Consider the following 25,263-nt stretch of genomic DNA (forward strand, 5'->3'; position numbering starts at 1 on the left):
AGCACATTTGTCACGCTGTAACAGACTGAAAAGCGCGAATCGTCTCTTACCAAACTTTTACTTAACACGCAGTAACATGAGATTAGCAAAAGCAGCCCCAAGGGTTGTGCCAGTGAAATCGAACTTCCCCTTTATAGTGCTGTCGTACGTGTTGTATGTCACCGCGTTTGAGAACTACGAGATTTTGTCTTGACAGTGTGTACGCAAAGAAAGCTTGTCAAGATTCTCGACAAGCCTGACAAGAAACTCGTCAAGGAAAACGATGTTTCTTTTACGACGAGTTCCTCGGTCGTGTGTATGAGGCCTCACAAATGTGGTATCCCCATACTCAAGAAAAGCAACAGAATGTATTGTGGGGTGTAATTTCACATATATCCATGCCATGTGTGAGCAATATATCATTTAGTGACAACTTTGTGTAAAAAAAAAAAAAAAGAACATTTTAATTTTCACGAAACTTGTGGCAAAATATAAAATATTCCATGGACTCAACATGCCTCTCAGTAAATAGCTTGGGATGTCTACTTTCCAAAAAGGGGTCATTTGGAGGGGTTTGAACTGCCCTGGCATTTTATGTAGTGGCATTTTATGTCCAACATTAGCAGCTTATGCCACACATTACCCACTCTTCTAACCACTTGATCCACCAAGTCCTTTCTGATACTTTTTGAAAATATTTTAAAGACTGTTGCCATGGGAGACAGCATTCCTGCACATGCAGAAGTGGCATCTTGCTTGATACCTTTCCCTGCATGTCTGTCCTTCTATTGAAGTCTCGGAGTCTGCTAATTGAACTTGCAACCACTTAAGGGTGTCCTGGCCCTAACCCTCTTTCCTCCAAAAATACAAAAAGGACAAGAGAAATAAAACCTCTTTTACATCAAGAAGTGTTTTGCGCCCAATGACTTTCACCATCTTTGAACCCACTATGCCTCACAACCCACTACATACAGAAGGCTGTCAGCTATCCCTGGTCCTGGAAGTTCTCAGTAGACCGAAAGAGGCCTGGGACCTGGCTACATAATAAAACATTAAGTCAATAAAATAAGTCAATAAAATAACAACAATATGTGCCACAAAAAGAGTTACTTGTGCTAGCCACCGCACCAGCTTGAACTGCACTTATGGAACTCGCCACGTCACCACGTGATACTGCAGTGCTGGTTTGACTACGATCAGGATGTACTAGGCTGCTGGTGCTTGCCAGTTCACCAGAAGGTTGAGCGGCACTAGTACTGGCTCTCTGCTCCATACAAGAGCCCTGTGGTTGTTGCACCTCAACAACAGAAGAACAGGGTCGGGTACAACTTAGCAGGGACCACTCCATCGTCAGAGCTATCTATCAGGATGCCCCTGCTCTCTACGGGGTCGCATACTAAGCCTAAATCTGACTTTGGAGGTTCCCCATCGCTCTCATCTGTCATGCTCAGCAACGTGTAGGCCTCTTCACTATTGTAACTCTGTTTGGACATTTTGACCTCTAAATTTATAGGTACAACTAGTGCAACTCACAGCCAAAATAGCACCTGATTGTCAGTTCTTGCTTCAATCGCTACCAAATAAAAACTATTAGCGTTCGCAGGGATCAGACCTGACTCTGCAAATGCTGCAGTTATGTGTGTTGTGTTTTGTAAGTGACAGTGATTGACTGATACTGCACTTGGATGGGCTGAGCTGGGCTGGGCAGAGGGGCTAAACGCAGGTGCTAGCAGGTGTCTAGGCTGATCCCGCTAACACCGCATTTTTGGGAACCCTTAACTATTGGGGATTCTAGCATAGATCTGAACAGATTAAAGATATTAATCCGTTCAAACACTATACTAGTAAGGGAGGTGTATGGTGTGTTTGTGGGTGTTAGCGCTACTGGCACTTATGTGAAGCTGCCTGGGATTGAAGCTGACCCTAACTGACGCTAAACCCTGTACTGGGGGCAATCAGGGGGTTAAACCTTAATTCAATAATATATGGCGGGTACCCTGACGCTATAAAAACCTGAAAATGACAGTAACTAGCTAACTGGCTAACTAGTGTCACCCGTGACACTAAATACAGTGATCAGAAAATATATCTGTACACTATATTAGTGACACTAGTGATAGTGGATGAAAGGGTTAACTGGGGGGTGATCAAGGGGTTAAACCTTTATTAGGGGGTTAATGGGGGGTACCCTAAACCCACCTGGGCCTACTACTAACTGCCCTAATGCTGATTAGTGTCACAAATGACACCAGTACAGTGATCAGTGAAAAATCTGAAAGGGGTTAACTGAAGGGGGGGGGGGTCGATGGGGGGGGGGTTAACGGGGGGTGAAAGGTATTCCTATGCGTTCAGTGTAGTGTTGGTGCAACTCACTATTAGATGTCCATCACTTCCCCTGCCTGTGTTTATATTACACAGGCAGAGGACAGTCTGCCATTCGCCATAACCGATCACTGTAACAAATCGGATCGCCGCAGCCCGCAGGTATTCTGGGTACGCACGCACGCGCCTGACGTATACCTACGGCAATTTGCCCAGGAGAGCCGATCTGCCGCATTATAATGACGGCGACTGGTCGGCAACTGGTTAAATAGTAACTCCACTTTTCTTGAAAAAAACATTCCTCTCTGGGTGATCTATGTACATTGCAAGGATTTTAACAAACTTTTTTGGAGATTCCTACCTTTTGTTATTCTGAAGAAATAGCTGTTTGTCTGTGTCCATGTGCAAAGTAAATGTGATTGGGACTGTGTACAGAACGGCTCTATGTTGCCATATTGCGTTGCATTTTCTAGAAAATCACAGAGCGGCAGATTGAAAAGAAAAGGTAATTTTTAATAACATTCAATTACAATATGACTTGTGTAGCAATTTTATATGCTATGATATTTTTTTTATTTTTTTCCCCACAAAAGTAAAGTTACACTTTAAATATCTGGCTAAAAGCTAGGCTGGGTTGGCAGATTTAGCGATTTCAGGTGCAGCGCTTCCAAACATTGATGTCAGATGTAGACCCGCGGGAATAATTTAGACCTAATTTAGATGTTAAAGAGCATTAAAAGATCCATCTAATTGGTCATGATACTCATATGCCTTTTTTGTGGATATCATTTTAAAATTTGAGTAATAAGGATCCATTTTCCTTTTCTAAAAACGTGTTTTTGTCCTTCTTAAAGTGATTGTAAAATTTCACTTAAAAAAAATAAAACATAAATAACAAACATATTATACTCACCTCCTCTGTGCAGTAGATTCTTCTCGGGTGCCTCTTCTCTGCTCCTGGCCCCTCCCTCCTGACGAGTGCCCTCATAGACCAGCAGCTTGCTATGGGGCACCCGAGCCGAGCTGAAGCCCTGTGTGTCCATTCAGACACGCAGCTGCCATTCGGCCCCGCCCCCTCTCCTCTGATTGGCTAAATTACTTTGATTGACAGCCGTGGGAGCCAACGACGCCGCGGCTGTGCCCCAACCAATCAGGAGGACAGTCCCGAACAGCCTAGAGAATCGTGAATATCGCTAAATTAAGAAGGGGCTCAGGGTAAGTGTTGGGGGGTGCTGGGGGGCTTGCTGCGCACAGAATGTTTTTTATCTTAATGCATAGAATGCATTCTTGTTCTTGTTTTGAACATTCAAAGCAGTTTTCTCATTAGAATTCTTTGCAGCATTTTGAATTTTTAGAGCTGGTTCCATCCAATAAGAATAGTAAGTCCAGCTCAAGGCTTCACAAGGTCATTGTTAAAGATAAGAGGATTAGGATTTATTACACAGTCAAAAAATTATTAGTTGGGTAAAGTTTTCTTTAGGACTAATATTTGTCCTATTTTGTTATCAAAGGAATTTTTTAAAATCAGACCAAGTGTTGGTAATTGTCATTTTATTAATTAAAATGAATTTAGTTTAACAAAATCTAATTTTAATAATGTATGAACCACTTGTGGACTGCCCCATGCACATATACAGCGACAGGGCGGCTGTTCTGTGCTGGATCATGTACGTGATACGGCACTTCCAGGTAGGGGGCGTCAAAAGTGTCCGATACGTCCGCCGCAATATCGCAGTCCCAATAAAAATCGCAGATCGCCGCCATTACTAGTAAAAAAAAAAATAATAAAAAAAATCATAATTCTGTTCCCCATTTTGTAGGCGCTATAACTTTTGCGCAAACCAGTCGCTTATTGCGATTTTTTTTTTTTACAAAAATACGTCGAAAAAAACGTATCGGCCTTAACTGAGAAAAAAAATATTTTTTTTAAAAAAATATTGGCATATTTATTATAGCAACAAGTAAAAAATATATATTTTTTTTCAAAATTGTCGCTCTATTTTTGTTTATAGCGCAAAAAATAAAAACCACAGAGGTGATCAAATACCACTAAATAAAGCTCTATTTGTGGGGAAAAAAGGACGTCAATTTTGTTTGGGAGCCACGTCGCACGACCGTGCAAATGTCAGTTAAAGCGACGCAGTGCCGGAACCTGAAATTTCGCCTGGGAACGAAGGGGGTTTATGTGCCCAGTAAGCAAGTGGTTAATGCCTGGAGCACAATGACTGAAGTTTTTATAGCAAAGATTTATTCATATTTTTTTGGGATTGTGCAGTTTTTCAACAAATTTTACTATTTTAGACTTTTAAGTATATTGAATTGTTATTCATTTTGTTTTTTTGTTAGTTTGTTAGTTTGTGTTAGCGCCTTGCTTTTCATTGTTTTCATATTCCTCAGCTTGTATAGTCACTTGTGTGACTCATCACTGGGATGTGTTTCAGAGACCTGCGGGAATACAAATATATATAATAAAACATACATGCCAATGTGACATTGGAAGTTATACATTTGGTATTATATAATAAATACTACATAATTAAAAATAAGATAAACACTAACTCATATGAGGCAGATACATTTAAACGCAGGAAAAATGTATCTGGCAAGCATAACATCTGTTTATCCACTTGCTTACTGGGCACATAAACCCCCTTCGTTCCCAGGCGAAATTTCAGCTTCCGGCACTGCGTCGCTTTAACTGACAATTGCGCGGTCGTGCGACGTGGCTCCCGAACAAAATTGGCGTCCTTTTTTCCCCACAAATAGAGCTTTATTTTGGTGGTATTTGATCACCTCTGCGGTTTTTATTTTTTTGCGCTATAAACAAAAAAAGAGCGACAATTTAAAAAATATATAGATTTTTTTTACTTGTTGCTATAATAAATATCCCAATTTTTTTTGAAAAAAATATTTTTTTTTCTCAGTTAAGGCCAATATGTATTTTTCGACGTATTTTTGTAAAAAAAAATCGCAATAAGCGACTGGTTTGCGCAAAATTTATAGTGCCTACGAAATGGGGGATAGATTTATGTTTTTTTTTTTTTTTTTACTAGTAATGGCGGCGATTTGCGATTTTTTTTGTCAGGGCTGCGATATTGCGACGGACGTATCGGACACTTTTGACACAATTTTGGGACCATTCACATTTATACAGCGATCAGTGCTATAAAAATGCACTAATTACTGTATAAATGTGACTGGCAGTGAAGGGGTTAACACTAGGGGGTGAGGAAGGGGTTAAATGTATTCCCTCATTGTGTTCTTACTGTGTGGGGGGAGGGGACTGACTGGGGGAGGTGACCGATCTGTGTCCCTATGTAAAGGGACACAGATCGGTCTCCTCTCTCCCTCACAGCACGTGGAGCTCTGTGTTTACACACAGAGCTCCACGTCCTGCTGTCTTACCGACGATCGCGAGTGGCTGGCGGACATCGCGGCCGCCAGGCACTCGCATCGGCTCCCCAGCGATGCGCCGTGCACGTTGTCTCCCTGCTGCGCGCCCCCAGCGGCGCGCACAGGGAACAACAACAGCAGGACGTCTATGGACGTCCACCCGGCACTTGAGAGCCGCGCTGTGGACGTCTTTCGACCATAGCGCGGATCCCAAGTGGTTATACTTCACAGATAATCTCTCCTGCATTTAGATAAACAAAACACTGGAGTACTAGCGTAAATGAGGCCTAAAGTAGTGAACATTGTGGTAAAAAGCCATGTAATTTACAGCTGAGCTGGGGTATGATTACAGAACAGCAAAGAAAAATGATCAGCTCAACTTAGCAGCCAGCCTGCAACAAACCGAATTGCCCTATCTAAAAGTTCATGTAAAAAACAGAGGTTTAGTTTGCACACATTTGCAAATACATGCATAAGTTGCAGAGGCCACATCACAGCACCCCAGGATTATCTGCTGTCCTAACGCTATACATTTTGAGAGCCTCCATAGTAGTAGCTCTTGACTGGTGCACTGCTAGAGTCCTAGCTCATTACCCCTTAACATAAACCACCTTACATACCCCTTAACCTAGATTAAAAACATGACACCTTCTGGATTAATTGGCCACTAAAGGCCCCTTTATTAATTCCAAAAAGGTAAAATAAACTATAAAATAACAATTTTTAATAAATATATATAATCCTTTAAATAAATATATATATTTAAACATAACAACTTTTTATTAACCCAAATAACTTTTTTCAACTATTGCTTAAGAGGTTCCTGAGAGAAGGTAAACAAAGGCTATGTCATGGGCTGACACCCTCATCAAAGTATTCTGGCCTCCAGCCGTGTTCCTACCAGCTCAGTGACTTGATCGTTCCTTCACTGTTCAGCCTGATTGACCAATAGCCCACTTAACCAGATAGGGAAGGTGCACTACCCATCCAGAGACAGGCCCCAAACCCTACCAACCATCTTTGATATATACCACCAATATATATCTACCCACCACCAACCAACCCTCAGGAACCCCATACCCCTGCCAAGACCACCTGAAACGAAAAAAGACACATTAAGAACACATACCCATTCCAGACAACTTTCACTAGGGAGGGAGGGAGGGAAAAACAGTCTGTGTGTTTCCCCTTCCTGTCCTTGGCACTGAATGCTTAGCTCCGCCCCTTCTGCACTTATAGCGAGCTGCCTCGTGTAGCCAGCCCCACCCCTTAGCCAATACTGTCCCACCTCACATCCTCTTCCTGGAGTAACATCCTCAGCGTTCCCCCAGTCATGCGGCCCCTCTGCCTAGGTTCCCTTTACGCCGGGGCATTCTATAGCAACAATGCACAAAGCAAGGTCCATAAAGACACGGATAAAAGAGTTTGGGGTGGAGGAACTTGACTGGCCCGCATAAAGCCCTGACCCCAACTCGATAGAACACATTTGGGATGAATTAAAACAGAGACTGTGAGCCAGGCCTTCTTGTACAATATCAGTGCCTGACCTCACAAATGCGCTTCTGGAAGAATGGTCAAACATCCCCATAGACACACTCCTAAACCTTGTGGACAGCCTTCCCAGAAGAGTTGAAGCTGTTATAGCTGCAAAGGGCGGGCCAACTCAATATTGAACCCTACGGACTAAGACTGGGATGCCATTAAATTTCATGTGCGTGTAAAGGCAGGTGTCCCAAAACTTTTGACAATGTAGGGTATATAATAATGGATAGATTGAGGGAAGGTAAGCATGGAGGGAGCCCCCCCCCCTCCTTAAAGGCAGAGGGGTGCACTGGACACCCTACAAATAGCACAGTGGCAGCGAAGGTGTCCAGTGCATCCCCTCACCAAATAACCAACAGTACAAAAAAATGGCAACTGTTCCAACCTATAACTGGCATTACCAGCAAGGAGTACATGGGGGGAAAACATGTTTTTGTGGTTTTTGGCTGTGTGCACATTGAACTTTGCAATAACAAAATATCTGGAGATGTAAAAAAAAAAATAGCACCTACTGTTTTTTTCCACTGAGCAGAGCTTTTATTTCTTTCAGGTCAGGATTGACACATATTTTAACACCGGAGCTTTTCAATGTGACACTGAGGAAGAACAAAATAAGGAAACCATTAGTATATTAGGACATTTCCTAATGAATACGAATTTGTATGATGTCACTTTTGTTCTAAATTGTGCCTTTTCACTATCTATTTAATCAGCAGGCCACCGTTACCTAGGAGCAGCATAGTGTAAAAGTGCAAGGTACGTGCTTAGTATAGAGTTTAAAAAGTTTCCCAGTTTTATTTTCCTTCAAGTCCATTTACCGTATTTATCGGCGTATATCGTGCACTATTTTCCCCTTAAAATAAGGGGAAAACCGTGGGTGCGCGATATACGCCGATAGCCGCTTCCCGCACTCAGTTTGAAATCCTGCGCCGACATATACCGAGTGCAGTACACTCGGGTACATTTGGCCAGGCTCGGCTTCGCTCGTGCTCATGCATAAACGTCACAGAGCGCGAGCGACGCCGAGCCTTGCCGAATGTACCCGAGTGTACTGCACTCGGTATATTTCGGCGGAGGCGTTCGAACTGAGCGCGGGAAGCGGGGACTCGACTTGAGGCGCGCGATGGAGAAGCCGGGAGGACACCATCGAGGCCGCAGACGGACGCCGGACCGGACGCTGGACGCTGGGAAGACACCAAAACTGTAAGTAATGAAATCATATAACATTTTTTTTTACAGGAATTTCGGGGGCAACTTTAGGGGTGCGCGGGATACGCGGGAGCGCGTTATACTGCGATAAATACGGTAAGTCCTTCAAATAAATTTCAAACATGTGACATGATTTTACTGGTCTATCAAAAATATCACAACAGCAGAATAGTGAAAATGTAAATGGTTGTTTAGATTTTTCATTTTAATCTAAAATTGTGAAAAATAATGTTCTAACATTTTAGGTTTACGCCATACATTGCAGCTCTTTAAAAGGTATTTAAAGGAAATGCTGTTCTTATTTACAAACTGCAATGATTGTTTATTCTTGATATGTAGTGCAAAAATTTTAAGTGGGCAGCAATGCGTGGCATCCAATCAGCTATCCTTAGGCAGCTCACGCGTTGCTGGGCATTCAGTCTAAATTAGGTATTGCATGCGATGACCAGGAAAAACTTGAGCTAAAGGACAATAACAACTGCTTTCAGCTATTGCAAATTCTTTCCTTGAACAAATATTTTTCTAATAGCTTTAACCTCCCTGGCGGCATTATTTCAGATTTTAGGTGCTGAAAGCGGTACCATTATTTGCAAGGAAATTTGGCGTTTTATACTGTAGGCCTGTAATTCGTAGGAATAACTCATTTAAATCTGACCAAACAAGAGTCTAGTAGGCATCCCGGGTATGATTTTTTTTAAAAACAAAATTATAAATTATAATATAATAAATAATTATAAATAATTATAACAAATAATAATATAATTATAATAAAAAATATTCAATAATGTAATCGACTCAAAATCACTGAAATTTGCTCAGTTGCAGCATTGTCGCTGTCAATTACTTTTATTTTTTTATGACGAATTTCCCCACAAATCGCGATCGCACAATTCTGCAAGTGATTATAATTTATTATCGCTGTTTTCTAGCTGCTCTAAAACCATTTTTGACATAAAGGGACACTTTTGGTTGCTATGGACAATCTACAGTTTGCAGGCAGAAAGAACAGTTTTTATTATATAAAAGTACATGTAGGGCACTGGGCAGACCACTAGGGACAAGGGGGTGTGTATTTTTTACATACAGTACTGTAATCTATAAGATTACAGTATACTATATGTAAGGTGTTTGTTTACCTTTTTGAATTTGGCGCCGTTCTCCACTCCCGTGCGTCGTAGCGTTGCAGGGAACGGAGATCGGCGGCACAGGAGAACACCGTGTGAATCGAGCGAGGTCCCGCTCACACAGCGTGGTGGCATCGCTGGATCCAGGGACAAGGTAAGTAAACCAAGCCTGTGGATTCAGCGAGGCGAGCCCGAGTCTGACTCAGGGTTACCGATCGTAGCCAAAAAATCTCACCCCAAGTCAGACTCGGGAATATCGCCAGGGGGGTTAATATAGAATATAGAATTAAAAAATGTGTTAATTGTATACATGCTGCTACTACATGTCAACCGAGTTGAACATGGGTTCAAGCAGATTTTAACATAGACAGATGTCTTACTGTTTGCAACATCTGCCCACCTTATTGTAGTTGATTGCTACATGACATACCTACAACTAAGTACAGTATCTCACAAAAGTGAGTACACCCCTTAAATTTTTGTAAATATTTTATTGTATCTTTTCATGTGACAACACTGAAGACACTTTGCTACAATATAAAGTAGTAAATGTACAGCTTGTATAACCGTGTAAATTTGCTGTCCCCTCAAAATAACTCAACACACAGCCATTAATGTCTAAACCACTGGCAACAAAAGTGAGTACACCCCTAAGTGAAAATTTCCAAATTGGGCCCAAAGTGTCAATATTTTGTGTGTCACCATTATTTTCCACACTGCCTTAACCCTCTTGGGCATGGAGTTCACCAGAGCTTCACACATAGTTACATAGTTAGTCAGGTTTAAAAAAGACCTTCCAGTTGATCCAGAGGAAGGCGAAAAACCCCAGCAGAGCATGCTTCAATTTGCTACAGCAGGGGAAAAAATTCCTCCTGATCCCCCGACAGGCAATCGGATTTTCCCCAGATCATCTTTACCTATAAATATCAGTACCCAGTTATATTCTGTACATTTAGGAAATAATCCAGGTCTTTCTTAAAGCAATCTACTGAGCTGGCCAGAAGCACCTCTGGAGGGAGTCTATTCTACATTTTCACAGCCCTGTGAAATCCGTAATTGGAGATTAAATATCTTTTCCTCCAGACGTAAACAGTGCCCCCTTGTCCTTTGTGTTGACCGTAAAGTGAATAACTCAACACCAAGTTCACTATATGGACCCCTTATATATAGGTACATGTTGATCATAACCCCCCCCCCCCCCTTATTCTCCTCTTCTCAAGAGTGAATAAATTCAGTTCATCTAATCTTTCCTCATAGCTGAGCTCCTCCATGTCTCAGTTTGGTTGCCATTCTCTGCACTTTCTCCAGTTCCCCGATATCCTTTTTGAGAACTGGTGTCCAAAACTGAACTGCATTTTCCAGATGAGGTCTTACTAATGATTTGTACAGGGGCAAAATTATATCTCTGTCTCTCTGGAATCCATACCCCTCTTAATACAAGAAAGGACTTTGCTCACTTTGGAAATCGCAGCTTGGCATTGCATGTCATTATTGAGCTTATGATCTACCAAAACCCCCAGATCCTTCTCCACTACAGATCCCCCCAGTTGTACTCCCCCTAGTATGTATGATGCATGCATATTCTTAGCCCCCAAGTGCATAACTTTGCATTTGTCAACATTAAACCTCATCTGACACATAGTCGCCCAATTAGACAGAGCATTGAGCTTGGCTTGTAAATTGGAGACATCCTGTGAGGATGTTATTCCACTGCATAGCTTGGTGTCATCTGCAAAGACCCCAACACTGAACCTTGGGGTACACCACTGATAACCTTAGAACATTCAGAGTAAGCAAGATCCAAGTATACCACGTCCACCGCCACCCCTCCGTCCAAGGTTTTACTTACCTCTTCATAAAAAGAAATCAGGTTTGTCTGACAACCTCTGTCTTTTATAAATCCATGCTGTCTGTTGCTTAAAATATTTTTTTCCAGCAAGAACTCATCTATGTGGTCTTTTATTAGTCTCTCCAGTATCTTCCTAACTATAGAAGTTAAACTAACAGGTCTATAGTTACTTGGTAAAGACTTTTTTTCTCTTTTTAAATATAGGCACCAAATTGGCCCTGCGCCAATCCAGTTATACTATTCCCATCATTAATGAGTCCCTAAAAATTAGATACAATGGGGTAGATCCACAAAGAAATTACGCCGGCGTATCTACTGATACGCCGGCGTAATTTCAAAATTCCCGCGTCGTATCTTTGTTTTGAATCCTCAAAACAAGATACGACGGCATCTCGGCTAGATCCGACAGGCGTACGTCTCGTACGCTGTCGGATCTAAGATGCAATTTTTTGGCGTCCGCTAGGTGGCGTTCCCGTCGTAATCCGCGTTGAGTATGCAAATTAGCTATTTCCGATGATCCACGAACGTACGACTGGCCGTCGCATTTTTTTACGTCGTTTCCGTTCGGCTTTTTCCGGCATATAGTTAAAGCTGCTATATGGTGGCGTACTCAATGTTAAGTATGGCCGTCGTTTCCCGCGTATAATTTTGAAAATTTTACGTCGTTTGCGTAAGTCGTCCATGAATGGGGCTGGACGCCATTTACGTTCACGTCGAAACCAATGACGTCCTTGCGACGTCATTTGGAGCAATGCACCCTGGGAGTTTTTACGGACGGCGCATGCACAGTTCGTTCGGCGCGGGGACGCGCTTCATTTAAATGAAACACGCCCCCTACCCACCGAATTTGAATTCCGCGCCCTTACAAAGCGAGAGATACGATACGCCGCCGTAACTTATGGTGCGGATTCGTTGAGGATTCAAACCAACTCAAAGTAAGTTACAGCGGCGTAGCGTATCTTAGATACGCTGCGCCCAGCGCAGATGTATGTGGATCTGCCCCAATGGCTTTAAAATGACAAAACTCAATTCCTTTAGGATCGGTGGGCACGTTGCCACTGGAGTTCTCTTCTACTCCTCCATGACGACATCACGGAGCTCGTGGACATTAGAGACTTTGCATGGAGACATGCTTGGCCAGTTCACCCCCTTTACCCTCAGCTTCTTTAGCAAGGCAGTGGTCATCTTGGAGGTGTGTTTGGGGTCATTATCATGTTGGAAAACTACCATGCCGCCCAGTCTCCGATGGGGGCCATGCTCTGTTTCAGTATGTCACAGTACATGTTGGCATTCATGGGTCCCTCAATGAATTGTAGCTCCCCAGTCAGGCTGCTGTCTGTACACCAGGCTAATCATCTCTCTATATGAGCTTCTTCTATAGTATTTCTACCAAGTATAGACCCATAAGATTTAATCAATCCACAATCTTTGTGAACATCGTGGCACTTTAGTGGATCTTAAACTGTCTTAAACTGGCCCTCTCATTGGGGAGCTTTTGTATAGTGTTGTCTGGGTGGGTCCTTTGGCCTAGCAGAGAAGGTCTTTGGCTGGTTGAATGACAGTGCAGTTTTCAGCCTCTGACCTTGTGTCTGTTTATCATAGCGGCATATATTCAATGATCTTTACTAACCGAAAATTATCTGTATTATTGTTTGGGACACCTCTAAAGAAGGAATCCCGAAAAAATGCGTTAGTTGTCACTTGACTATTTAAACATATATGTAATGTTCTATGCCACATTTTTACTACCATGCATCACATTTCTCTCTTTATTCTTTTGTATCAATAAATAACTTTTTATATGCTTCATTTTACTTCTGTTGTGCTGATATAGTCCCACCCTTAGATGGTACTTCCCATTTGTCTCCCCAGTGCCGGCAGCTCTAATGCAGCCCCAGACCATGACACTCCCACCATCATGCTTGACTGTAGGCCAGACACACTTGTCTTTGTACTCCTCACCTGGTTGACACCATCTGAACCAAATACGTTTATCTTGATCTCATCAGACCACAGGACATTTCACACAGAAGGTTCCAGTAATCCTTAGTCTGCTTGTCTTCAGCAAACTGTTTGCGGGCTTTCTTGTGCATCATCTTTAGGAGAGGCTTTCTTCTGGGATGACAGCCATGCAGACCAATTTGATGCAGTGTGCAGCATATGGTCTCAGCACTGACAGGCTGACCCCCACCCCTTCAACCTCTGGAGCACTTATGGCAGCACTCATGAGTCTATTTCCCAAAGACAACCTCTGGATATGATGCTGAGTACGTGCACTCAACTTCTTCGACCATGGCGAGGCCTGTTCTGAGTAGACCCTGAGTAGAACCTGTCCGGTAAACTGCTGTATGGTCTTGGTCACCATGCTGAAGCTCAGTTTCAGGGTCTTGGCAAACTTCTTATAGCCTAGGTCAGGGATATGCAATTAGCGGACCTCCAGCTGTTGCAGAACTACAAGTCCCATGAGGCATAGCAAGACTCTGACAGCCACAAGCATGACACCCAAAGGTAGAGGCATGATGGGAATTGTAGTTTTGCAACATCTGGAGGTCTGCTAATTGCATATTCCTGGCCTAGGTCATCTTTATGTAAAGCAACAATTCTTTTTTTCAGATCCTCAGAGAGTTCTTTGCCATGAGGTGCCATGTTGAACTTCCAGTGACCAGTATGAGAGTGAGAGCGATAACACCAAATTTAACACACCTGATCCCCATTCACACCTGAGACCGTGTAATACTAACAAGTCACATGACACCGGGAGGGAAAATGGTTAATTGGGCCCAATTTGGACATTTTCACTTAGGGGTGTACTCACTTTTGTTGTCAGCAGTTTAAACATTAATGGCTGTGTGTTGAGTTATTTTGAAGGGACAGGAAATTTACACTGTTATACAAGCTGTACACTCACTACTTTACATTGTAGCAAAGTGTAATTTCTTCAATGCTGTCACATGAAAAGGTATAATAAAATATTTACAAAAGTGTTCTCACTTTTGTGAGATACTATAAGTACATATGCACTATATACAGCAAATACATTATGTAATTCATGGGCACCTTACTTACATATATTCAGTTTTTTCACACAGAGAGTTGCTTGGATAAACTTCCAGTTGAGCCAGGGCCATAACATTCACCTTATTGGCTAACTTTTTACACATGCAGCGATTTCCATGAGCAATGGCAAACCCTAATCACAAATATTAAAATAGATTGATTAGTGCTTATACAGGCAATGGCAAAAACAATGGGTAAAGACTGTCTGCTTATATATAGATTCTAAATACTAGAATATGTCACTGACTGTACCTTGTATAAGAGGAGTAGAGAGCAGGAGAACGCACATGATGACAGCACACTTGTTGTCCATATTGATGGTTGTGGAACCTCTCTGACCAAGATCTAGAGTAGACAACTGTGTGTCCAGCAGCAGCATTAGTCTGTTTATATACATTTGTACTGGATTGCAAAATCCCATGATGTCATCAGCGGGGAATATTGACATTGTCTATTTTCCAAGGTTTAAAAGAGGCGAAAGTACAGTTGAAGACCTTTGCCTGTCAACATAAAACCACTCAATGAACTTTCGTGTTATTTCCAGTCTTGATAGGGTTTTCCCAAAAATCTGCATGCCCAATAAAGTGTAAAAAAAAAAAATGTTTTAGTAACTTTCTATATACTTACAGTAGGCCAAAATGATTAAGAAATTAGTGTAAAGTATGGCGCCGACCTAAATTATTTAAACATGTGCAGCTGCCCCTTTAAGTGGACACCCACCTAAAAATAAAAAAGTCAGACGCTATCACACAACCTCATCCTCTCAAAACAAGTCCAGCATAAATCACAGAAGTACAATATGTACTAAACATGAATCTATAAAAATCAATTGATGTACAAATAGTGAATATGAAAAATCCATATGAAGAAGTGAATAGTCCTTTTTAAATTCTCCAACCACCGTGACTTCTGGGTGTTCCACCACAGTGTGTTCAAAATGCACACTTACCAACCATACATGTTATATACCGTATTTATCGCGGTATAACGCGCTCCCGCGTATACCGCGCACCCCTAAAGTGGCCCCCAATCCTGTGGAAAAAAAGTTTTTTTGTACTTACAGTTTTGGTGTCTTGCGCGGTGTCCATCGGCGGCCTCTTCGGGTCCGGCGTCCTTCTGCGGCTTCGGGTGTCCTCTTCAGCGGGTCCGGCGTCCGTCTTCGGCGGGTCGGGTGTCCTCTTCGGCGGGTCGGGTGTCCTCTTCGGCGGGTCGGGTGTCCTCTTCGGCGGGTCCGGCGTCCTCGCGTCCTCCCCGCTCGTTTCCCGCCACGAGTTTGAATACTGCGCCGGCATATACCGAGCGCAGTACACTCGTGAATCTTCGGGCAGGCTCGGCAACGGTCGCGCTGACGTCCTGTATGCTCAGGACGTCAGTGCGAGAGGCGCCGAGACTGCCCGAAGATTCACGAGTGTACTGCGCTCGGTATATGCCGGCGCAGTATTCAAACTCGTGGCGGGAAAGCGGGTATCGGCGTATATCGCGCACCCACGATTTTGCCCTGATTTTCAGGGCAAAATAGTGCGCGGTATACGCCGATAAATACGGTACTCATTGGATATTTAAGGGTATCACCTGATATTACTCTTCAAATCACAGTTTTGATTATCAAAATATATACTGCCGTATACAGTTGCACCAACCACTGCCCTCCAGATCTCCGACTCTCATTACCAACCACCGGGGCCAAAAAGAAAAGTATAATATTCCAAGATAGTGTGATATTGTTTTTTAAAACTGTGAGAAATATAAAATCGAAATGATTGTATAAGTCCACAGTGCACTTTGTGGGCTTAAATAAACGGCATTTTTCAAAGTGTAGTTGCTTCAGAGCTTAGTAAATCAGCAGAAGCTCTGCTGACTTTCATCATCCAATCACGTGCTGGCAAAAATGTAGTTGTTTTATTTTCCTTGCACGTGATTGTATATCACGGCTTTACCTCATTTACTAATCTCTGGTGATTATTAAAGTATTTTAAAATCTCCCAGTGGGATAATGAGCATATTTTACCATCAACTACACTTGAAGTGTCATCAACTACACTTAAAATGGCTCATAAATCACAATAATCACAAGAAATTTTGAAATTAGGGGCATCATTGTTGTCCTGTGTCTGCCAGCTAGCAAAATGAATACAGACTGCTGGTCATCGATGGACAGACCTTCTCAATGACTACTCAAGTACTACTTCAAGTTACCTACAAGATTTCAGTTTATTCCAGTGATGACCCAGTTATAAACACGACAGTCAACATTTTTTAGAAATAATTCAGCTGTAGCAGCCAGGAAAATGTCAGTCCACCCAGTGGCGGTGCGTCCATTTAGAGCGCTCTGGCGCTGCCCCCTCTCTTCAGCCACCCCCTCTGTGTACTATAGATAGATTCATGCATTGGATGAATCTATTCACGTCCACTGTAGCCACCCCCCCCCATTCAGGCATCCGGCCCCTTTTTCGGGCACTGGGCGTCTGAATTACAGTGGCAGGGGTGTGGCAGGGGGGTGTTTTTGAAGCACCTGATTAGAACCATAGGCTCTAATAGGCGCTCGCAGTGCACCCAGGTGTGTTAGCAAAGCAAATGAATACCAATTACCTGATTGGCTGAAGGTAGAGGCAATCCCTTTGGCCGCTGTGCAGAACAGGAAGAAGACACGCATTGAGGAGTCCTGCATTCATCGCCGCGCTACATATCCCACAGCTCGCCGCCTGACCCACCACCACAATGGGGTAAGTGCTGGGCAGACAGCGGGCAGGCGGGGGGGGACACAGTGGCTGCATATTATGGGCACAAAGGCTGCAATTGATGGAAAACAGCTGGCTGCATATTATGGACACAGTTGGCTGCATATGATGGGCACAGGTAGCTGCTTTTGCTGGCCACAGAGTCTGCATATGATGGGCAGAGTGTCTGCATATGATTGGCAGAGTGCCTGCATATGATGGGCACAGTGGTTGCATATGTTTCAATCTTTTTCAGAATTTTTCAGTTTGTTTGCGCCCCCCCAAAAATTTTGAGCACCAGCCGCCAAACAGTCCACCCCAACACAATAATTCATTCAAATGAAGTCTGGTAGACTAAATAACCAGTTGGTTTCTCTTTACATTTGGGAATGACAGGATAATATTTCCCTGTTTCCACACACATTGCAATTTTAGGTGTTTCTCAATGTAATAGCTCCCAGTTTTTTCTGTTATGCCCTGTACACACGACCGGTTTTACAGTTGGAATAAACTCCGATGGTTTTTCCGACGTAGTTCCGATAGAATTCCGCTCAAGCTGTCTTGCATACACACGGTCATCCCAAATTCCGACCGTACGTGGTTACGTACAACACTGCGATGAGCCAAGAAAATTAAGTTCAATGCTTCCGAGTATGCGTCGACTTGATTCTGAGCATGCGTGGGTTTTAGTCCGTCGGAATTGCATCCAGACGAACGGAAATTCTGAATTTTTATTCATCTGAAAATGTTATAACATTTTCTCTATCTAATTCCTTCGGAATTTCCGACGGAAAAAGTCCGATACACACAGATGGAATATCCGATGAAAAGTTACACTTTGCATCTTATAAACCTTAAAAAGCAAGAGCTGAGCCTGGTAAAACACGCACAGAAATCTCACTATGAATCCTGGATTTACCAACAAGTGAAATGTAAGCTTTTGACATAATGCCTTTTTAAAGAGACAGATACACCTGGTTTTAGTTAAAACAAATCTCCAGACACTTAATAATTTGGCCACTGGTCTTACAGTATATGTTATGACATCAGCTAAAACTACTAAAACTAACACGTGGGACAATAGGAATAAGGTTAACTGCCATTCTCAAGATCCAGTTATATTCCATAAATCCTGATCTGATAAAATTACAGTTACAAGTCATATACCAGATACAACTATTCCCTCATATAGAGAAGATGAATTAGACACATTCCACTTCCTAAGGGTGCAGTAATATGTGTGATAATATGTAGGCTTTTGGACTGTAAAACTCGGTCATATAAAAATATGGATACATTTAATATTTGGCCTAGAAGGAGGGTCTGCTGAAAATGGCAAGTGCTTCAGCACTCATACCTCCAACCCCTCAAACTGCTTTATTGGTGATGTAATTTCTGTACATGTCCCCCTCAGGGACCAGAAAAGATGTCTGAAACACTTGAAATTTCCAAAAAAACTATGCAGGAATGCTGAAATTTAATGCAAACCTTGTCAAGTACTTCTTACTTTTATTCCCATTTATGTTACTGTTATAATTGTCTATTTTGTAATATATTTTTCTGTAAATATTGTTCATGCACTGTTTTTCTTCCTTTCATTAAAACAAGATTAAGCTTTATCCAATGCTTTAAATAAGGACTTAAAGAATCCTTGCCTCTTTGAAGAACACTACTGTATGTTACCTCCCTGTGTGTGTGGCAGTGTCACAGACATTTTCTAAAGGTCAGAATTGTTATGGCGGCCCGCCCATAGGGGGCGCCCGGGCGCCGCCCCCCCCCCCCCTCCTGTAGGCACAACAAAAAAAAAAAATATATATATATATATATATATATATATATATTTTTTTTTTTTTTTTTTCAGTGGTCCCTTTAAGAAACTTGAAAAAAAAAAAAATTTTCCTTTACTTAAAACATGTTTGAGCGCCGGCCACCATTGCCCTATGAAGCGCCGTGTCAATGCAATCTTTAGATTGCATACATGGTGCTTCATATGCAGGCTTTTCAATCCCCGCCTATCGAGCGCATTGCAAAGCGCTGATGAGCTTCCCGTCCCCCTGACAGTGCTTCTATTGGCGCTGGGAGGCGGGATCATTGTTACTTCCGGCCATTCGACTTTTAGACGAAAAGCGGAAGCGACGTCACGCGGGAGCGCACATCATTTCATACAGCCCGAGCGGAACGGTCGGCTAGGTAAGCCGATGGATGCCTGCCTGGGTTGTTGTGTCACGGCTGATGACTTTGGGGGTGATCAAGCCAATCCTGCACTACTTGATCCCCATCCCGATTGGAGCCTGTTATTGTAGTTAGACTGCTGGGACTTGTAGTTCTCCATCTTCTCATGGAAGATGGATACATACAATAATGCTCTGAGGTGGATGGGTGTGGTTTGCATGCACCTATCAATCCCCGGGGGGGGGGCAGGATCAGATAACACTGTTATCCGATCCTGCACACCCCCCCCCCCCCCCCGGGATTGATAGGTGCATGCAATCCACACCCATCCACCTCAGAGCCTTATTGTATGTATAATCTGCTGGGACTTGTAGTTCTCCAATCTCCATCTTCTCCATGAGAAGATGGAGAACTACAAGTCCCAGCAGGTTATAATATAAAGCTCCGAGGTGGATGGATGTCTGGACAGTGACAATTGATGGGCACAGTGGTGACAATTGATGGGCACAGTGGTGACAATTGGTGGCACAGTGGTGACAATTGGTGGCACAGTGGTAACAATTGATGGCATGGCACAGTGGTGACAATTGATGGCACAGTGGTGACAATTGATGGCACAGTGGTGACAATTGATGGCATGGCATAGTGGTGACAATTGATGGCATAGTGGCTGTGTTTGATGGCATGGCACAGTGACTGCATTTTATGGCACAGTGGTTGCGTTTTGATGGCACAGTGGTTGCGTTTTGATGGCATGGCACAGTGACTGCATTTTATGGCACAGTGGTTGCGTTTTGATGGCACAGTGGTTGCGTTTGATGGCATGGCACAGTGGTTGCGTTTGATGGCATGGCACAGTGGTGATAATTGATGGGCCCAGTGAGGCTGCAATTGTTTTTTTTTTTTTCCGTTTGCGCCCCCCCAAAAAATTTGAGCACCAGCCGCCACTGTAGCAGATGCTGACAACTATGTATTGTTCAGTTAGAATTTGTGATCATTGCTATTGTGTGTGCATGTAAAGAGTTAACTGCTGAGTTAATCATCACTCTCAGTTTGCTAAACCACAGGTTGTCGTACTGTGAGATAGAAAATCTCAGTACAGGGTGAGACAAAATTCCTATCTCAAAAAATTAGCAAATCATGAAAAGGTTCTCTAAACGAGCTCTTAACCTAATCATCTGAATCAACTAATTAACTAATTAACTCTAAACACCTGCAAAAGATTCCTGAGGCTTTTAAAAACGCCCAGCCTGGTTCATTACTCCATGTGCAATCATGGGTAAGACTGGGTAAGACTGCCGACCTGACTGCTGTCCATAAGGCCATCATTGACACCCTCAAGCAAGGAGGGTAAGACACAGAAAGAAATTTCTGAACAAATAGGCTGTTCCCAGAGTGCTGTATCAAGGCACCTCAGTGGGAAGTCTGTAGGAAGGAAAAAGTGTGGCAGAAAACGCTGCACAACGTGAAGAGGTGACCGGACCCTGAAGAAGATTGTGGAGAAGGACCGATTCCAGACCTTGGGGGACCTGCGGAAGCAGTGGACTGAGTCTGGAGTAGAAACATCCAGAGCCACCATGTACAGGCGTGTGCAGGAAATGGGCTACAGGTGCCGCATTCCCCAGGTCAAGCCACTTTTGAACCAGAAACAGCGGCAGAAGCGCCTGACCTGGGCTACAGAGAAGCAACACTGGACTGTTGCTCAGTGGTCCAAAGTACTTTTTTCAGATGAAAGCAAATTTTGCATGTCATTCGGTAATCAAGGTGCCAGAGTCTGGAGGAAGACTGGGGAGAGGGAAATGCCAAAATGCCTGAAGTCCAGTGTCAAGTACCCACAGTCAGTGATGGTCTGGGGTGCCATGTCAGCTGCTGGTGTTGGTCCACTGTGTTTTATCAAGGGCAGGGTGAATGCAGCTAGCCATCAGGAGATTTTGGAGCACTTCATGCTTCCATCTGCTGAAAAGCTTTATGGAGATGAAGATTTCATTTTTCAGCACGACCTGGCACCTGCTCACAGTGCCAAAACCACTGGTAAATGGTTTACTGACCATGGTATTACTGTGCTCAATTGGCCTGCCAACTCTCCTGACCTGAACCCCATAGAGAATCTGTGGGATATTGGGAAGAGAAAGTTGAGACGCAAGACCCAACACTCTGGATGAGCTTAAGGCCGCTACCGAAGCATCCTGGGCCTCCATAACACCTCAGCAGTGCCACAGGCTGATTGCCTCCATGCCACGCCGCATTGAAGCAGTCATTTCTGCAAAAGGATTCCCGACCAAGTATTGAGTGCATAACTCAACATAATTATTTGAAGGTTGACTTTTTTTTATTAAAAACACTTTTCTTTTATTAGTCGGATGAAATATGCTAATTTTTTGAGATAGGAATTTTGGGTTTTCATGAGCTGTATGCCAAAATTATCAATATTAAAACAATAAAAAGGCTTGAACTACTTCAGTTGTGTGTAATGAATCTAAAATATATGAAAGTCTAATGTTTATCAGTACATTACAGAAAATAATGAACTTTATCACAATATGCTAATTTTTTGAGAACCACCTGTACAGCTTGCAACCAGTGATGGAGACCATAAAGTGTCACTGCTAAACAAGTGCAAAACATTACCTTTATCATCCCTTATGTCACGTACACACGGCTGGAATTTCCGACAACAAATGTTCGATGTGAGCTTGTTGTCAGAAAATCCGATCGTGTGTATGCTCCATCAGACATTTGCTGTCGGAATCTCCAACAACAAAAATTTGAGAGCTGGTTCTCAATTTTTCCGACAACAAAAGTTCAGATTGTCTGTAGCTAATTCCGACGCACAAAAATCCTACGCATACTCGGAATCAGTTTGACGCGTGCTCGGAATCATTGAACTTAATTTTTCTCGGCTCGTGGTAGTGTTGTACGTGACCGCGTTCTTGGCGTTCGGACAGAGCAGCACTGTGGACCAGGGGATACATATAGAAAATAACAACCTTTACACAGAAACAAAGCTTTTAACTTGATACTGTCATGAAACAAGAAAAGCTGCTCCAGGTGAGTGAGTCTCTGGTCAATCCACACACTAGTCAGGTGCCAGCACAGCTCGCATGCTGTGTAACGTGAAGAAATAATTCCGGATGGCTGCACTTCCAAAAATCCTTTCATTGAAGCTTTATATGACAAGTGGTTGACAGATGGAGCAGGGGACAAAGAGGTAGACGCGTTTCACGCAAATATCCGTAATTACTAAGCACTGATATTTGCGCGAAACGCGTCTACTTCTTTGTCCCCTGCTCCATCTGTCAACCACTTGTCATATGAAGCTTCAATAAAAGGATTTATGGAAGTGCAGCCGTCCGGAATTATTTCTTCACAGTGATACTGTACAGCGATACAGTAAATTAAGTTTTACACAAAATACTTTGATTCCTCTTTAGGTATAATGTAGTACAGTATACATATATTGCCAGAAAAAGAAAGCTGCATAGATCTCAACTGCAAAGCCTGTAAAGGTGAAATATGTCAGCGAGGGGCAGCCTATGGGTGGGGACTAGATGCTTGAATTTTATGACTGAATAAACCCAATGAAACTGATTGTGTGTGGCTTTCCTTTCTGGGTGGTGTATTCACACAGAATATAGATGGACTCCTGAGACCAACATCTGGGGTGCCCATCTGGGGTGCCTGCAGTAAAGGGAGATCATTGCAGCTTGGAATGATGGATTTCTTGAGGAACTCTGCAGCAGTATACATATACTTAATGTATGTATACACATATGTTAACTACTTGAGCTCCAAAAGATTTTAACCCCTTCATGACCAGGCCATTTTTTGCTATTTAGCACTGCGCTACTTTAACTTGTGGTTGTGCAGCCATGCAACGTTTTATGCCACCAAAATGTATATAATTTGTTCACACAAATAAAACTTTTTATTGGTGGTATTTGATCACCACTAGGCTTCTTTTTTTTTTGCAATATAAATAAAAAAAGAATGAAAATTTTGAAAGATTTTTTTTTTTTTTTTTTACTCCCTGCTATAAAACATATATCTAATTAAAACATTTAAAATATATCTAATTTCTTCATAAATGTTGGCCAAAATAGATTTTGCTACATGTCTTTAACCACTTAATGACCGCCACATGTATATGTACGTCCACAGAATGGCACATACAGGCATATGGGCTTACATGTACGTCCCTGCCTTTCCGCAGGTCCGATCGCCCCCCCCCCCCCCGGTACATGCGGCGGTCGAAAATCCGCGGGGAGCGATCCGGGATGAGGGCGCAGCTATTCGTTTCTAGCTGCCCCCTCGCGATCGCTCCCCGGAGCTGAAGAGCGGAAAGAGCCGTATGTAAACACGGCTTCCCCGTGCTTCACTGTGGCGGCTGCATCGATCGTGTGATCCCTTTTATAGGGAGACACGATCGATGACGTCAGACCTACAGCCACACCCCCCTACAGTTGTAAACACACACTAGGTGAAACATAACTCCTTCAGCGCCCCCTGTGGTTAACTCCCAAACTGCAACTGTCATTTTCACAATAAACAATGCAATTTAAATGCATTTTTTGCTGTGAAAATGACAATGGTCCCAAAAATGTGTCAAAATTGTCCGAAGTGTCCGCCATAATGTCGCAGTCACGAAAAAAATCGCTGATCGCCACCATTAGTAGTAAAAAAAAAAAAAAATTATAAAAATGCAATAAAACTATTCCCTATTTTGTAAACACTATAAATTTTGCGCAAACCAATGGATAAACGCTTATTGCTATTTTTTTTACCAAAAATAGGTAAAAGAATACGTATCGGCCTAAACTGAGGAAAAAAAATAGTTTTATATATGTTTTTGGGGGATATTTATTATAGCAAAAAGTAAAAAATATTGAATTTTTTTCAAAATTGTCGCTCTATTTTTGTTTATAGTGCAAAAAATAAAAACCGCAGAGGTGATCAAATACCACCAAAAGAAAGCTCTATTTGTGGGGAAAAAAGGACGGCAATTTTGTTTGGGAGCCACGTTGCACGACCGCGCAATTGTCTGTTAAAGCGACGCAGTGCCGAATCGCAAAACCTGGCCTGGGCATTTAGCTGCCTAAAGGCCCGGGGGCTAAGTGGTTAATAAAAAAAATCACAATAAGTGTATATTAATTGGTTTACGTAAAAGTTATATCCCCCTACAAACTATGGTATATACATTTTTTATTTATATTACTAATGGTGGTGATCAGCAACTTATAATGGGACTGGGATTGTGTGGTGGAAAATTTGACACTAACTGACGTTGGGGGGAAACGACTAACTACCACTGACATCACAAGAAATATGAATACAATGTCACTGTACTAATGACACTGGCTGGGAAGGGGTTAACATCTAGGACAATCAATGGGCTGAATGTGTGCCTAGCTATGTTTAATATATGTAAAGTGTGGTTAGTTCAAGAAACAGAGATAGTTCCCTCTGTACAGAGCTCAGTGTTGACTGTCAACACAGAGCTCTGGGCTGTGCTTGTACACAGCTGATCAGCAGGTCCCAGCCGTGAATCATTGGCGGGGACTTGCTGATAGGCTCCCACTGTATACAATCAAAGTGGGTGCTAACGGGGGCCACACGTGCCCTAAACCCAGAAGAACGCAGCAATGTACTTGCGTGCCTGTGCGGGCTGCCCGTCAACAATATTTTGAGGGCAGGTGAACTACAAGTGGTTAAAATGTATACTTGTTTGTTTACATGACAGTTAGGTGAATATTACTAAAAAATTCTAGACAATCCATATAAGAGGTAACACCTGACAGTTGTAGTATGTAGCTGCATTTACAGTGCCATTCACAAATGAATGAATGCATTTTTCATAACAGAAGCACATACAGTGCATGCGGAAAGCATTCACAGCGCTTCA

The 25,263-nt window shown here is 42.7% G+C and overlaps 2 protein-coding genes across 2 annotated transcripts in view; both read right to left on the minus strand.

Annotated features, from left to right (window-relative positions):
• LOC120916583 (C-X-C motif chemokine 10-like) overlaps positions 1 to 3,222 on the minus strand; it is a 42,016-nt gene extending 38,794 nt beyond the window's left edge. Inside the window, exon 1 of the mRNA XM_040327652.1 lies at positions 2,663 to 3,222. The gene's annotated coding sequence lies outside the window, so the exon portion shown is untranslated. The remainder of the gene's footprint in view (positions 1 to 2,662) is intronic.
• Positions 3,223 to 4,437: 1,215 nt separating this feature from the next.
• LOC120916596 (C-X-C motif chemokine 11-like) lies at positions 4,438 to 14,905 on the minus strand. The gene is made up of 4 exons (XM_040327666.1): positions 14,728 to 14,905; positions 14,485 to 14,608; positions 7,749 to 7,832; positions 4,438 to 4,746 (listed from the first exon to the last, which is right to left on the minus strand). The coding sequence occupies exons 1-4, from the start codon at positions 14,894 to 14,896 to the stop codon at positions 4,695 to 4,697; spliced, it is 429 nt and encodes a 142-aa protein (XP_040183600.1). The 5' UTR covers positions 14,897 to 14,905; the 3' UTR covers positions 4,438 to 4,694.
• Between the last annotated feature and the right edge of the window lie 10,358 nt (positions 14,906 to 25,263).

Source organism: Rana temporaria, chromosome 1 (genome assembly GCF_905171775.1).
Source record: "Rana temporaria chromosome 1, aRanTem1.1, whole genome shotgun sequence".
NCBI classification, from domain to species: Eukaryota; Metazoa; Chordata; class Amphibia; order Anura; family Ranidae; genus Rana; species Rana temporaria.